Raw genomic sequence first — 12,046 nt, 5'->3', positions numbered from 1 at the left:
CCGCCGCGACCACTGTCCCTGACGCGGCCCCGGAGCCTGGCCCCGCGTCTCCGCGGCCGCCGCCTCCTCCCACCACTGGGGGACCGGCGCCGCCGCCGCCAAGTGCTGCAATGGCTGCCGGGCCTGGCCCCACCACTCCTCTCAGCTCCGTCGCCGCCATGAGCCGCCGCCGCCTGGAGATACAGGACGGGAACCGCCTACGAGAGCCGCCGTCGCCGCCCGGAGCGCCCCACAACGCTACCGCATCAGCCACCGCCGCGCAGCGTCCCCGCCCCGCCAGGCGAGCCGCGGGGAGGAGGGCTCGACCGCCGGGAAGAAGGACGTCGATTGGTGCCGCTGAGTGTCACTTGAGGAAGACCCTGCGGACATTGGCATTTCTTTCGGGCCTGTCATTCTACAGCGCCCAGTGAGAGCTTGGGGTGGGACGCGTCTTCCTGGCCCACCGTCGATTGGTTCAGATAAAGGCCAATCAGACCTATGACGAAGTTCATTGGTGCTTTCCTGAAGTTTCCAGCGCTGAGGGAGGACGGGGGAATGCGGGGTGCCCGGCCAATCTGATTGCCGATTGGCTGGTGTTTCCGCCACTCATTTCAGTTTATGCTCTTGTCACTGCCACGTCACCCCCTCCCATCACTCTTCTCATCATCCTTTTCCGCCCTTATGGATTGGTGGTTGGTATCAGCTGCTCCACATTTTCTACCATTTACTGAACGAGTTGAGGAAAAAGGGAAGGAGTCTTGTCTTTACATCCTCATTTTCTTTTTTTATTGGTTAGCACCTATGCCACTCACGTGGTGGAGAGGCGAGGCAATAGTTGGAGATGATTGGTTCTGAGAATTGGCGTGAAAGCGGCATTGCTGACCAATGAGAGATACCTAATGAGAGAGGGGCAGGCCAGGGCAACCAACGAAATCCCAGAAGAGCGCTTGGGGGCGTGTCCGCCTGCTTTCAGCCTTTGGGAAGTTGGTGGGAGATGAAAGTGACTCGGCCTCTTAATAGCGTTCTTTTGACATGGATGTGTTGTCGTGTTCCCGTTTTCTGAATTAAGACCTTTGTAGCTTCTTGTTAGGAAGAACCTGGCGGACAGAGTAACTCTCGGCAGTCAGCCCCCGCCTGAGGCTCCCTTGAAGGACCCCTTTCTAACTCGCCGCTGGACACCCAGATTACAGGGCTGCCCAGAAGTGGCTTCTCCAGCCGCTTCCTGGATCCATGGTCCCCCTAGTTCCCTTCCCTGTTTGCTCTTTATCGCTCCACACCCCTTGTGTCTTGATTCTAGACTGTCGTATGCCTATACTAATTCTGTCCCCTTCAGAAGTAGATTCGCGAGGACCTGACTTTATGTGTCTCTTCCAGACCTAAAGGCCCTTGGTCTTAGCATCATAGGTGCCATGTAATGCTTAACTTTGGACAGAAAATTATTACTTTTTTTGTATCTTTAAACTGATACATCGTAGTTGTACATATTTAACTTTGGACAGAAAATTATTTTTTGTATGTTTAAACTGATATAGTTGTACATATTTTCAGGGATACATCTGTTATTTTGATACATGTATTCCACGTACAATTATCAAATCGGTGTAATTGGGATATCCATCATCTCAAACATTGTCTTTGTGTTGGGAACATTTTCTGCTATGCCTTCTCTTGTAGCAGGATATTGTTATTTTTGATCAACTGACTATTCACACATTTGTGAAGATTACAAATTCAGTAACTAATGTAACATTTAGATGTAAGCTCTTGTTGCAAATGTAGCCCAAAGCGCTGTACTTTGGGGAATCTGGCATCTGTTACATTTTGCTAGTTTGAACAGGCAATAGAAATAGCTATTAGATACTGTAAAAGAAATTGACTTTCTTTGCCAATGTACTTCCCAGTGTCAATAAATTAAAGTATCCTTTTTTAGAAAATGGTTTCAAAAGAAGAGAAGTATTTATTGAATTCTGGAGAGAGAATACTCCCTAAAATCTGCAATTTTACTATCAGGGATCATTTCTATAGCTCATTACTAGTGAATTTCCCTGAATGTGTAGAGCAAAATAAAATCTGCTGTTAGATGTAGGCTATTTGGGATTTTTTTTTTTTTAATCAAGCTAGAGTTAATCCATTTAGGCTTGAGTCCTGCTTTTGCTACTTACTGGGTCTATGCCTTTGAGAAACTTATTTAAGCACTCCAAGTCTCAGTTTTCACTTCTGTTAAACAGGAATAAAACCTCACAGGGATGCTGTTGTGATTAAGTGCATTTGAATGTGTTTGATAAACTGTAGATAGCTACAAACATGTGAGTTGTGTTGCCAAACACATCTCACAGGTTACTTGCCATCACAAAGGAGAAACATACTTTTACAACGGGGAGATCTGGCAGTCCCCACCTTAACCCAGTTATCCAATTTAGTATCAGTAACCCTTGGACAACCAACATTTTTATGAGGTTCCCAGTGTGCTGCAGCATGAAATATACAGCATCACTTAATGGTGTTTTCTTGCCAAAAATACTGAAAGTGAATCTTATCAAGGCTTTGGATCTAAACTCCAGTTTACCAGGGCTGGAGGAACCAGTTGAACCATAACCCCAAGGAGATAATCAGATAAATCAAGAACGTGAAGCATTCTACAAACAACTGTTTTATAGAAGGTAAGACATGAAGATCAAGGAAAATCAATGTCATAAAAATCGTCATGGGTGATTGTTCTAAATTTTAAAAAAACGTAAAAGATACAATCAAATGCTTAATTGGATTCTGGTTCTGAAAAGCAGACTTTTAGACATTTTGAGACAATTGGGGAAATTTCAAAATGGACTCGTATTAGATGTTGTTAGTTATTACATTTGTTCATTGTAATAATGGTATGCTGGATATGGGGAAAACATCTTTACAACTTGGAGAAACATAGGAGTGAAGAGTTATGATATCTGTAACTCTCTTTGAAATGGTTCAGCAAAAAAGAAAGATAAGAGACCAGTCTGGGCAACATAGTTAAACCTCTGTCTACCAAAAACAAAAGCAAAACAAAACAAAAAAATTAGCTGGGCATGGTGGCCTTTTCCTGTAGTTCCAGCTACTTGGGAGACCAAGGTGGGAGGATTGATTGAGCCCAGGAGGTCGAGGCTACAGTGTGCCACTGCACTCCAGCCTAGGTGACAGAGTGAGGCCCTATCTCTCTCTCTCTTTCACACACACACACACACACACACACACACACACAGCCAAGGAAAGATATATACTTTAAAATGCATACACACACATCTATCTGTCTGTCTGTCTACTTCCCTTCCTACCTATCTAGCAAATATAGCAAAATGTTAATTGTTAAATCTATATGGTAAGTATATAGGTGTTTACTGTACTATTATTTCTACTTTTATTGTATATTTGGAATAATAATTTTAAAAAAGGTTTTGAAAGGCTAGTTTGACCAACTGTTGTTACCTAACACTGCCTCCAGAATACAGACCAGAATTCTTGCCCTGAATTCTGGCCTGGCAGAATTCTTGGCCTGGCAAATGAGACCCATGACAATCTGATGTCACCTCTCCTTTCCAGTTCTTTTTTTTTTTAGATAGAATCTCACTCTGTCACCTAGGCTGGAGTACAGTGGCACAATCTCAAGTGATTATCCTGCCTCAGCCTCCAGAGTAGCTGGGATTACAGGCATGCACCGCCATGTCCAGCTAATTTTTATATTTTTTGTAGAGACAGGGGTTCACCATATTGGCCAGGCTGGTCTCGAACTCCTGACCTCAGGTGATCTGCCTGCCTTGGCCTTTGAAAGTGCTGGGATTACAGATGTGAGCCACCCAGTGGTGGCTTTGAAATGCATACACACACATCTATCTGCCTGTCTGTCTACCGCCCTCCCTACCTATCAATCAAGCAAATATGGCAAAATGTTAATTGTTAAATCTATGTGGTAAGTATATATGCTTCACACCTGGCCTCTCTCTTTTGTACTGGTGTACTGTGCAGTCCAGTTAAATTGATCCACACGTCTTTCTACATTCACCCTACACTTTCTCAAACTGATGCCTTTGTGTGTGCTTTCCCTCCATTAAATGCCCAGTGAACTCCCTCCACAGAATTTCCTCGATTTTCCTGGCTAGAAGTAATGCCCCTTCCTCAGGAATTGCAGAGTTTCCTGTGATGTTAATTGTCTTCCCTTATAATTATCTATGTTTCAATCATATGTCCCCTACTAGAGGGTCAATTTCTCTAATGTATAACCTGTATCTATTTCATCTTTGTTTCCCCTGTGACAGCACACAACCTAACATATTCATCTATTTAACAAATATTTATCAAGTATCTATTATATGTCTTCAGGCCTGAGCCAAGTCTTAGGGACAAACTAGTGAATGTACAAATAGGCTCTGGCTCCTCGTGAAACATAAAGGATCTTGGGGATATACACAGTATTTGTAGTGAAAAAATATGTACAGTAATTATACACATATGCACAGTAATATGGAGGACAACAGGTGTAACCTGTTTCAAAAAGGGATAAACTGTTTAAGCTGCCATCTGGGAACTGGGGAGGAGTAAGCAAAGGAAATAAATCAGTCTTTCTTTTCTTTTTTTTTCCTCCGTAGCTAAAATCAGTCATTTTCCTGTGAAGGCCTGAGGAAGAAAAGACAGGCAGTAACTGAGGTGGGTACATAAGGCATGGAAAGTGAAGACCCCGAAGGGCTGTAAGACCTCATAAGGAGTTCAAGTTTTATTCTCATTGCAACAGGAAGCAATCGAAGGGATTAGGGCAAGTGACCCCAATTCATTCATTCTTTGTGTCTTTGTTTCTTTCTCTCTCTTCTTTTCTTTCTTTCTGTCTTTTTTCTTGACAGGGCCTTGCTCTGTCATCTAGGCTAGAGTACAATGGTGTAATTATAGTTCACTGCAACCTCGGACTCCTGGGCTTAAGCAGTTCTCCTGCCTCAGCCTCCCAGATAGCTAGGGATACAGGCATGCACCACTTTGCCTAGATAATTTTTATTTTTTGTAGAGACAGGGTCTTGCTGTGTTACCCAGGCTGGTCTCAAACTCCTGGCCTCAAGTGATCCTCCCACCTCAGCCTCACAGTGTTGGGAGTGGAGCCCCCATACCTGGCCTCAATTCTTGTTTAAAATGATCACTGGCTGATGTGTGGAGTCACAAGAGTGGAGAGGGACAGCAATTAGGAAACTTCTACCATCTTTTTTTTTGAAATGGAGTCTTGCACTATTGCCCGGGCTGGAGTGCAGTGGCGCCATCTCAGCTCACTGCAACCTCCACCTCCCAGGTTCAAGCGATTCTTCTGCCTCAGCCTCCCAAGTAACTGGGATTACCGGCACCCGCCAGCATGCCCGGCTAATTTTTTCGTATTTTTAGTAGAGAAGGAGTTTCACTATGTTGGCCAGGCTGGTCTGGAACTCCTGACCTCACGTGATCCGCCCGCCTCGGCCTCCCAAAATGCTGGGATTATGGACCTGAGCCACCATGCCTGGCCTTCTACCATCTTTTAGAAGAGAAATATTGATGACTTGGTTGAATGTGGTGGAAACAGGGATGGAGAGAAGTGGATACATTCCAGATATATTTGGAGATACAACTGATAGGACCGGGCACATGATAGTGATTCAGTTAATGCTTAATGTGTGAAATAATTACAAATTTTAAAAATTGGTGTTTTATTTTTCTCATGAAGTCATTGTTCTCATCCCTATGTCCAGTCAGTAACAAAAAACTGGATGATCTTTTAAGCACCCCTTTCTTTACTGGCCTAGATTCTTGTGCATTCTTCTCACTTTTAAACTCGTCTATTTGCCTTTAGTCTATCTTCCAGAATTCTCCTCACAACTGCCAAAGGGATCTTTCTTTCTTTCTTTTTTTTTTTTTTGGTACAGGGTCTCTCTCTGTCACCCAGGCTGGAGTGCAGTGGCACAATCTTGACTCACTGCCACCTCTGCCTCCTTGGTTCAAGTGATTCTTGTGCCTCAGCCTTCCAGGTAGCTGGGACCACAAGTGCATGCCACCACGCTGTGCTAATTTTTGTATTTTTTGTAGAGACAGGTTTTTGCCATGTTGCCCAGGCTGATCTTGCATTCCTGAGCTCAAGCGATTTGCCTGCCTCAGCCTCCCAAAGTGCTGGCATTACAGGCGTGAGCCACCACGGCCAGTCAGGATTTTCTTAAAATAGTCTGTTCTTAACTGAGTTTCTTGCTCCGTAATCCTCAATGACCCCCTCTGGTCTATAGGATAAAGTCCTGATAGCTCACTTTGCCATCTAAGGCCCTTCCCTACCAGGTCCTAATCTTGCTTTCCTGTCCCACTTCTTATAACTCTTTTCAGTCCATACTGGGTTACCTGCCAGACTCCAATATATTGGACATTTTTGCTTTCCTGATTTTTTTTACATAGACTATGTTTTCTTAGAGCAGTTTTAGATTCACAGCAAAATGGAGCTGAAATTACAAAATTCCATGCACAGCCTCTCCTACTGTCAACGTCCAGAGTGGTATAACTGTTAAAATTGATGAATCTGGCCGGGCGCGGTGGCTCAAGCCTGTAATCCCAGCACTTTGGGAGGCCGAGACGGGCGGATCACGAGGTCAGGAGATCGAGACCATCCTGGCTAACACGGTGAAACCCCGTCTCTACTAAAAAATACAAAAAACTAGCCGGGCGAGGTGGCGGGCGCCTGTAGTCCCAGCTACTCGGGAGGCTGAGGCAGGAGAATGGCGTAAACCCGGGGGGCGGAGCTTGCAGTGAGCTGAGATCCGGCCATTGCACTCCAGCCTGGGCGGCAGAGCGAGACTCCGTCTCAAAAAAACAAAAAAAAATTGATGAATCTACACTGACACATCATTATCCACCCCAAACCTATAGTTTATATTAGTGTTTATTTGGCATTGTATGTTCTATGGATTTTTTTTTTTTTTTTTTTTGAGACGGAGTCTCACTCTGCCGCCCAGGCTGGAGTGCAGTGGCCGGATCTCAGCTCACTGCAAGCCCCGCCTTCTGGGTTTACGCCATTCTCCTGCCTCAGCCTCCCAAGTAGCTGGGACTACAGGCGCCCGCCACCTCGCCCGGCTAGTTTTTTGTATTTTTTAGTAGAGACGGGGTTTCACCGTGTTAGCCAGGATGGTCTCGATCGCCTGACCTCGTGATCCGCCCGTCTCGGCCTCCCAAAGTGCTGGGATTACAGGCTTGAGCCACCGCGCCCGGCCTAGTGTTCTATGGATTTTGACAATGTATAATGACATTTATCCAGGATTATAATATCATACAGATTAGTTTTATTGTCCGAAAAAACCTCTCTGCTCCACTTCTTCATTCCTCCTTTTTCCTTAACTCTTGGCAACCAGTGATCTTTCTACTGTCTTCATAGTTATGCCTTTTCCAGAATGTCATATAGTTTGAATCACACACATACAGTTGTCCTTCAGTATCCATGGGGAATTGGTTCCAAGATTCTCTGCAAATACCAAAATCCACAGATGGTCAAATCTGTTATACAAAATAGTATAGTATTTGCATATAACCTATACACATCTTCTCTTATACTTCAAATTATCTCTAGATTACTTCTAATACCCAATACAAGGTAAATGCTATGTAAATAGTTGTTATCCTATATTGTTTAGGGAGTAATGACAGGAAAAAAGTCTGTACATGTTCAGTACAGGCACAAGTGTCTCTTTTTGGGAGAATATTTTTGATCCTTGGTTGAATTCATGAATGCAGAACCCACAGATATGGAGGGCTGACTGTAGTTTGAAAAGAAACCTTTTAAAAATTGGCTTCTTGCCGGGTGCAGTGGCTCATGCCTGTAATCCCAGCACTTTGGGAGGCTGAGGCAGGCTGATCACAAGGTGAAGAGATTGAGACCATCCTGGCCAACGTGGTGAAACCCCATCTCTACTGAAAATACAAAAATTAGCTGGGCGTGGTGGCGCATGCCTGTAGTCCCAGCTACTCAGGAGGCTGAGGCAGGAGAATCGCTTGAACCTGGGAAGGAGAGGTTGCAGTGAGCCAAGATCGTGCCACTGCACTCCAGCCTGGGAGACACAGCGAGACTCCATTTTAAAAAATAAATAAAATAAAATAAAATAAAATAAAATTGGCTTCTTTCACTTAGTAGTATGCATTTAAGTTTCCTCTATGTATTTGCATTATATAGACGTACCACTGATCTTGACCACCTCACTTCAAATCCTGTTTTGACTAAGGGATGCAATCTTGGACTGTTTACTTAACCTCTTATCAGTTTCCTTATGACCATACTAACAGCATCTGTTTCTCAAGGTTTTGGGAAAGGATTAAATAAAAATACATGAAATGTGTCTGGCATATGGTAAATCATAAATGCTGTCTGTAATTACTAATTATGCAAGACTATCTTTGTAGCACAATGTAACTAACCCTAAGGGGACCCACATGTCTTTATTGAGGGCATTAGACGTACCATAGAAAAACCCGGAAATACTGGGACTTTATGTGAAGTAAAAATGGATTAATATAATGAAGGCATGGCAGCTTTTATTGAGTGTTAAGCACTTTCACAAATATCAATTTTTTGTCATAATCCCACTTGTTCTATCTCCCCTTTTACAGGGAGAGAAACTAAGATTCATGAATAAAGTAACTTGCAAAGGTGAAGCTAACACTCAAACACAGATATGAATAGGGCTGTAGTCCTTAATATTATGTGTGCCTTGGAATCGTTTTTAAAACAACAGTAATTTGAGGTGCTGGGTGCAATGTCTCATGCCTGTAATCCCAGAATTTTGGGAGGCTGAGGTAGGCAGATCACTTGAGCTCAGCCTGGGCAACATGGTGAAACCCCATCTATACCAAAGATACAAAACATTAACCAGGTGTGGTAGCTCACGCCTGTGGTCCCAGCTACTCAGGAGGAGGCTGGGGGAGGCTCTCTGGAGCCTGGGAGATGGAGGCAGCAGTGAGCTGAGATCATGCCACTGCACTCCAGCCTGGGCGACAGAGTGAGACCTCGTCTCAAAACAAACAAAACAATTCAAATAAGTTAGGAGTCGAGATGTATTATATTTTCTGTCATCAAAATTAAACCAAATGTCACAGAAACCCTTCTGTTTCACAACTGATAATCATGCTTTGCACTTCACAGAGAGAATGCAGGCTCCCAAAGTGCTAGGACCACAGGCCTGAGCCACCATGCCTGGCCAGACATAGACTTCTTTCTCCTCCTTTGTATATTGTTTCTGTTATTACCTTTTGCCCTAAGGTGGCTGCTAGAGCTTCTAGAATTCCCTAGAATTTGTAATAACTTAAAATTCAAGGGTGGGCACAGTGTCTCACCTTTGTAAATCCAGCACTTTGGGAGACTGAGGCAGGCACATCACCTGAGGTCAGGAGTTCAAGACCAACCTGGCCAACATGGTGAAACCCCATCTCTACTAAAATATAAAATTAGCTGGGCACAGTGGCGGGTGCCTGTAATCCCAGCTACTCAGGAGGCTGAGGGAGGGGAATTGCTTGAACCTGGAAGGTGGAGGTTGCAGTGAGCTGAGATCGCGCCATTGTACTCTAGCCTAGCCAACAGAGCGAGACTCCATTTCAAAAAAAAAAAAAAATTAGCCAAGCATGGTGGCACGTGCCTATGGTCTCAGATACTTGGGAGGCTGAGGTGAGAGGATGGCTTAAACCCGGGAAGTGGAGGGTGCAGTGAGCTGAGATTGCGCCACTGCACTCCAGCCTGGGTGGCAAAGTGAGATCCCATCTCAAAATAAAGCAAATAAAATAAAACTAAATTAAATTCAAAAAAATTTTGTCTGATTACACTTAATGAACTCTAATACAGGTTGAATAGCCCTTATCCGAAATGCTTGGGACCAGAAGAATTTCAGATTTCTGATTTTTATGTTTTGGATTTTGGAATATTTCCATTATATATAAGTGCTTACTGGTTCAGCATCCCAAATCTGAAAATTCTAAACCTGAAATGCTCCAACGAGCATTTCTTTTGAGCATCATGTCAGCACTCAAAAAGTTTCAGATTTTGGAGTATTTTGGATTTCAGATTTTCAGATTAGAGATGCTCAACCTCTACCAAATGATTGAAAAAGTCCTTCATAATAATTGGGATTAGGTTTATTTGGAAGTAACAGAGGTCCAATTCACATTGGTTTAAACCCATAATAGTTTATTCTCACACAGGAAAGAAATCCCAGGATAAGAAGCTCAAGGTTGGAATGGTGACTCAAATGAAGTCTTCAGAGACATAGACTCTTTTTTTTTTTTGAGCCAGGGTCTCACTCTGTCACTCAGGCTGGAGTGCAGTGGTTCAATCTTGGCTCACTGCAGCCTTGACCTCCCAGTCTCAAGGGATCCTCCCACCTCAGTCTCATGGCTGTTTTTTTTTTTTTTTTTTTTTTTTAGTAGAGATGGGGTCTTGCTATGTTGCCCAGGCTTGTCCTGAACTCCTGGGCTCCAGTGATCCACCTGCTTTGGCCTCCCAAAGTGCTGGGACCATAGGCCTGAGCCACCTTGCCCGGCCAGACACAGACTTCTTTCTCCCCATTGTATGTTGTTTCTGTTATTACCTTTTGCCCCAGGGTGGCTGCTAGAGCTTCAGTCATTACATCTGCATTCTAAGCAGCAAGAAGAGGGAAGGAAAGAGGACAAAAGTGTAGTGCCTTCCCCTTAGGGAGAATTTTTGGAAGTCACACACAACATGTCTCCTTATTCTTTGTGGGACAGAGAAATGATGGAAAATGATTGTAATCAGGTTTTCTTTGTCTGCCACTCACTGCAATCTTGGACACATGTACATGTTCTCTCTCCCTTCTTTTCTTCCTTCCTTCAAACACAAGCCTATTACATTTTAACTTAATTAACTCTTTAAAGAACCTGTTTTCAAATAAAGTGACATTCTGAGGTATGGGGATTAGGACTTCAACATAAGAGTTTTGGGGGTGGACACAATTTAGCCCATAACATACACAGGATACATATGATACGTGAAAGTGACAAAGCACAATAGTCAAACCAATACTGCTCAATGCACCACTCAGCATAAGAAATACAAAATGACCAGTTTTCTACATCCTATCCCAATACCACTCCCCTAAACACTTCCAAAAGTAACTGTTGTCTTAAATGTATTTTTTTCCAACTTTCATTTTGGATTCAGATGTGCAGGTTTTTTACAGGTGTATTATGTGATTTTGAGGTCTGGGGTATAGACGATCCTGTCACCCAGGTAGTGAGCATAGTATCCAATAGTTTTTCAGCCCATGTCCACCCCTCCCCCCACTTTTGGAAGCCCCCAGTGTCTATTGTTCCAATTTTATGCCCATGTATACTCATTGTTTAGCTCCCACTTATAAGTGAGAGCATGCAGTATTTGGTTTTCTGTTTCTGCATTAACTGACTTAGGACAGTGGCCTCTAGCTGCATCCATGTTCCTGCAAAGGATATCATATTGCTCTTTTTTATGGCTGTGTAGTATTCCATGGTGTATATGCACCACATTTTATTTATCCAATCCACCATTGTTGATGGGGACCTAGGTTGATTCCATGCCTTTGCTATTGTGAATAGTGCTGAGATGAACATATGTGTGCATGTATCATTTTGGTAGAATGATTTATATTCCTTTGGGTATATGCCCAGTAATGGAATTGCTGGGTCAGATGGTAATTCCATTTTAAGTTCTTTGAGAAATCTCCAAACTGCAGTCCACAGTGGCTGAACTAATTTGCATTCCCACCAGCAGGGTGTATAAGCATTCCACAGCCTCGCCAGCATCTGTTATTTTTTTTCACTTTTAAATAATAGTCATTTTGACTGGTTTGAGATGGTACCTCATTGTGGTTTTGATTTGCATTTCTCTGATGATTAGTGATGATGAGCATTTTTTCATGTTTTTTGGCCATTTTTCTGTCTTCTTTTGAGAAGTATCTGTTCACGTCCTTTGCCCATTTTTAATTCGGGTATTTGTTGTTTGCTTGTTGCTAAATCTATGTTTAAAAAAAATTATTCTCTCAGTCACTTTGCCTTTTTTTTTTTTTTTTTTTTTTTTTTTTTTTTT

The 12,046-nt window shown here is 43.2% G+C and overlaps 1 protein-coding gene and 1 long non-coding RNA gene across 2 annotated transcripts in view; one reads left to right on the top strand and one right to left on the bottom strand.

The window, feature by feature from the left end:
- The window catches only part of OSBP (oxysterol binding protein), a 44,019-nt gene extending 43,424 nt beyond the window's left edge, over window positions 1–595 (bottom strand). The window contains exon 1 of the mRNA XM_017890813.1: window positions 3–595. Coding sequence (XP_017746302.1) covers window positions 3–160 — 158 coding nt within the window. The 5' untranslated portion in view covers window positions 161–595. The remainder of the gene's footprint in view (window positions 1–2) is intronic.
- Window positions 596–622: 27 nt separating this feature from the next.
- LOC108541331 (uncharacterized) overlaps window positions 623–12,046 on the top strand; it is a 20,758-nt gene continuing 9,334 nt past the window's right edge. The window contains exons 1-3 of the long non-coding RNA XR_001888936.1: window positions 623–671; window positions 2,541–2,639; window positions 4,593–4,650. This is a non-coding gene — a long non-coding RNA (uncharacterized LOC108541331). The remainder of the gene's footprint in view (window positions 672–2,540; window positions 2,640–4,592; window positions 4,651–12,046) is intronic.

Source organism: Rhinopithecus bieti, unplaced genomic scaffold (genome assembly GCF_001698545.2).
Source record: "Rhinopithecus bieti isolate Rb0 unplaced genomic scaffold, ASM169854v2 scaffold_19722, whole genome shotgun sequence".
In the NCBI taxonomy this organism is placed as follows: Eukaryota; Metazoa; Chordata; class Mammalia; order Primates; family Cercopithecidae; genus Rhinopithecus; species Rhinopithecus bieti.
This window is presented reverse-complemented; position numbering and strand designations above follow the sequence as displayed.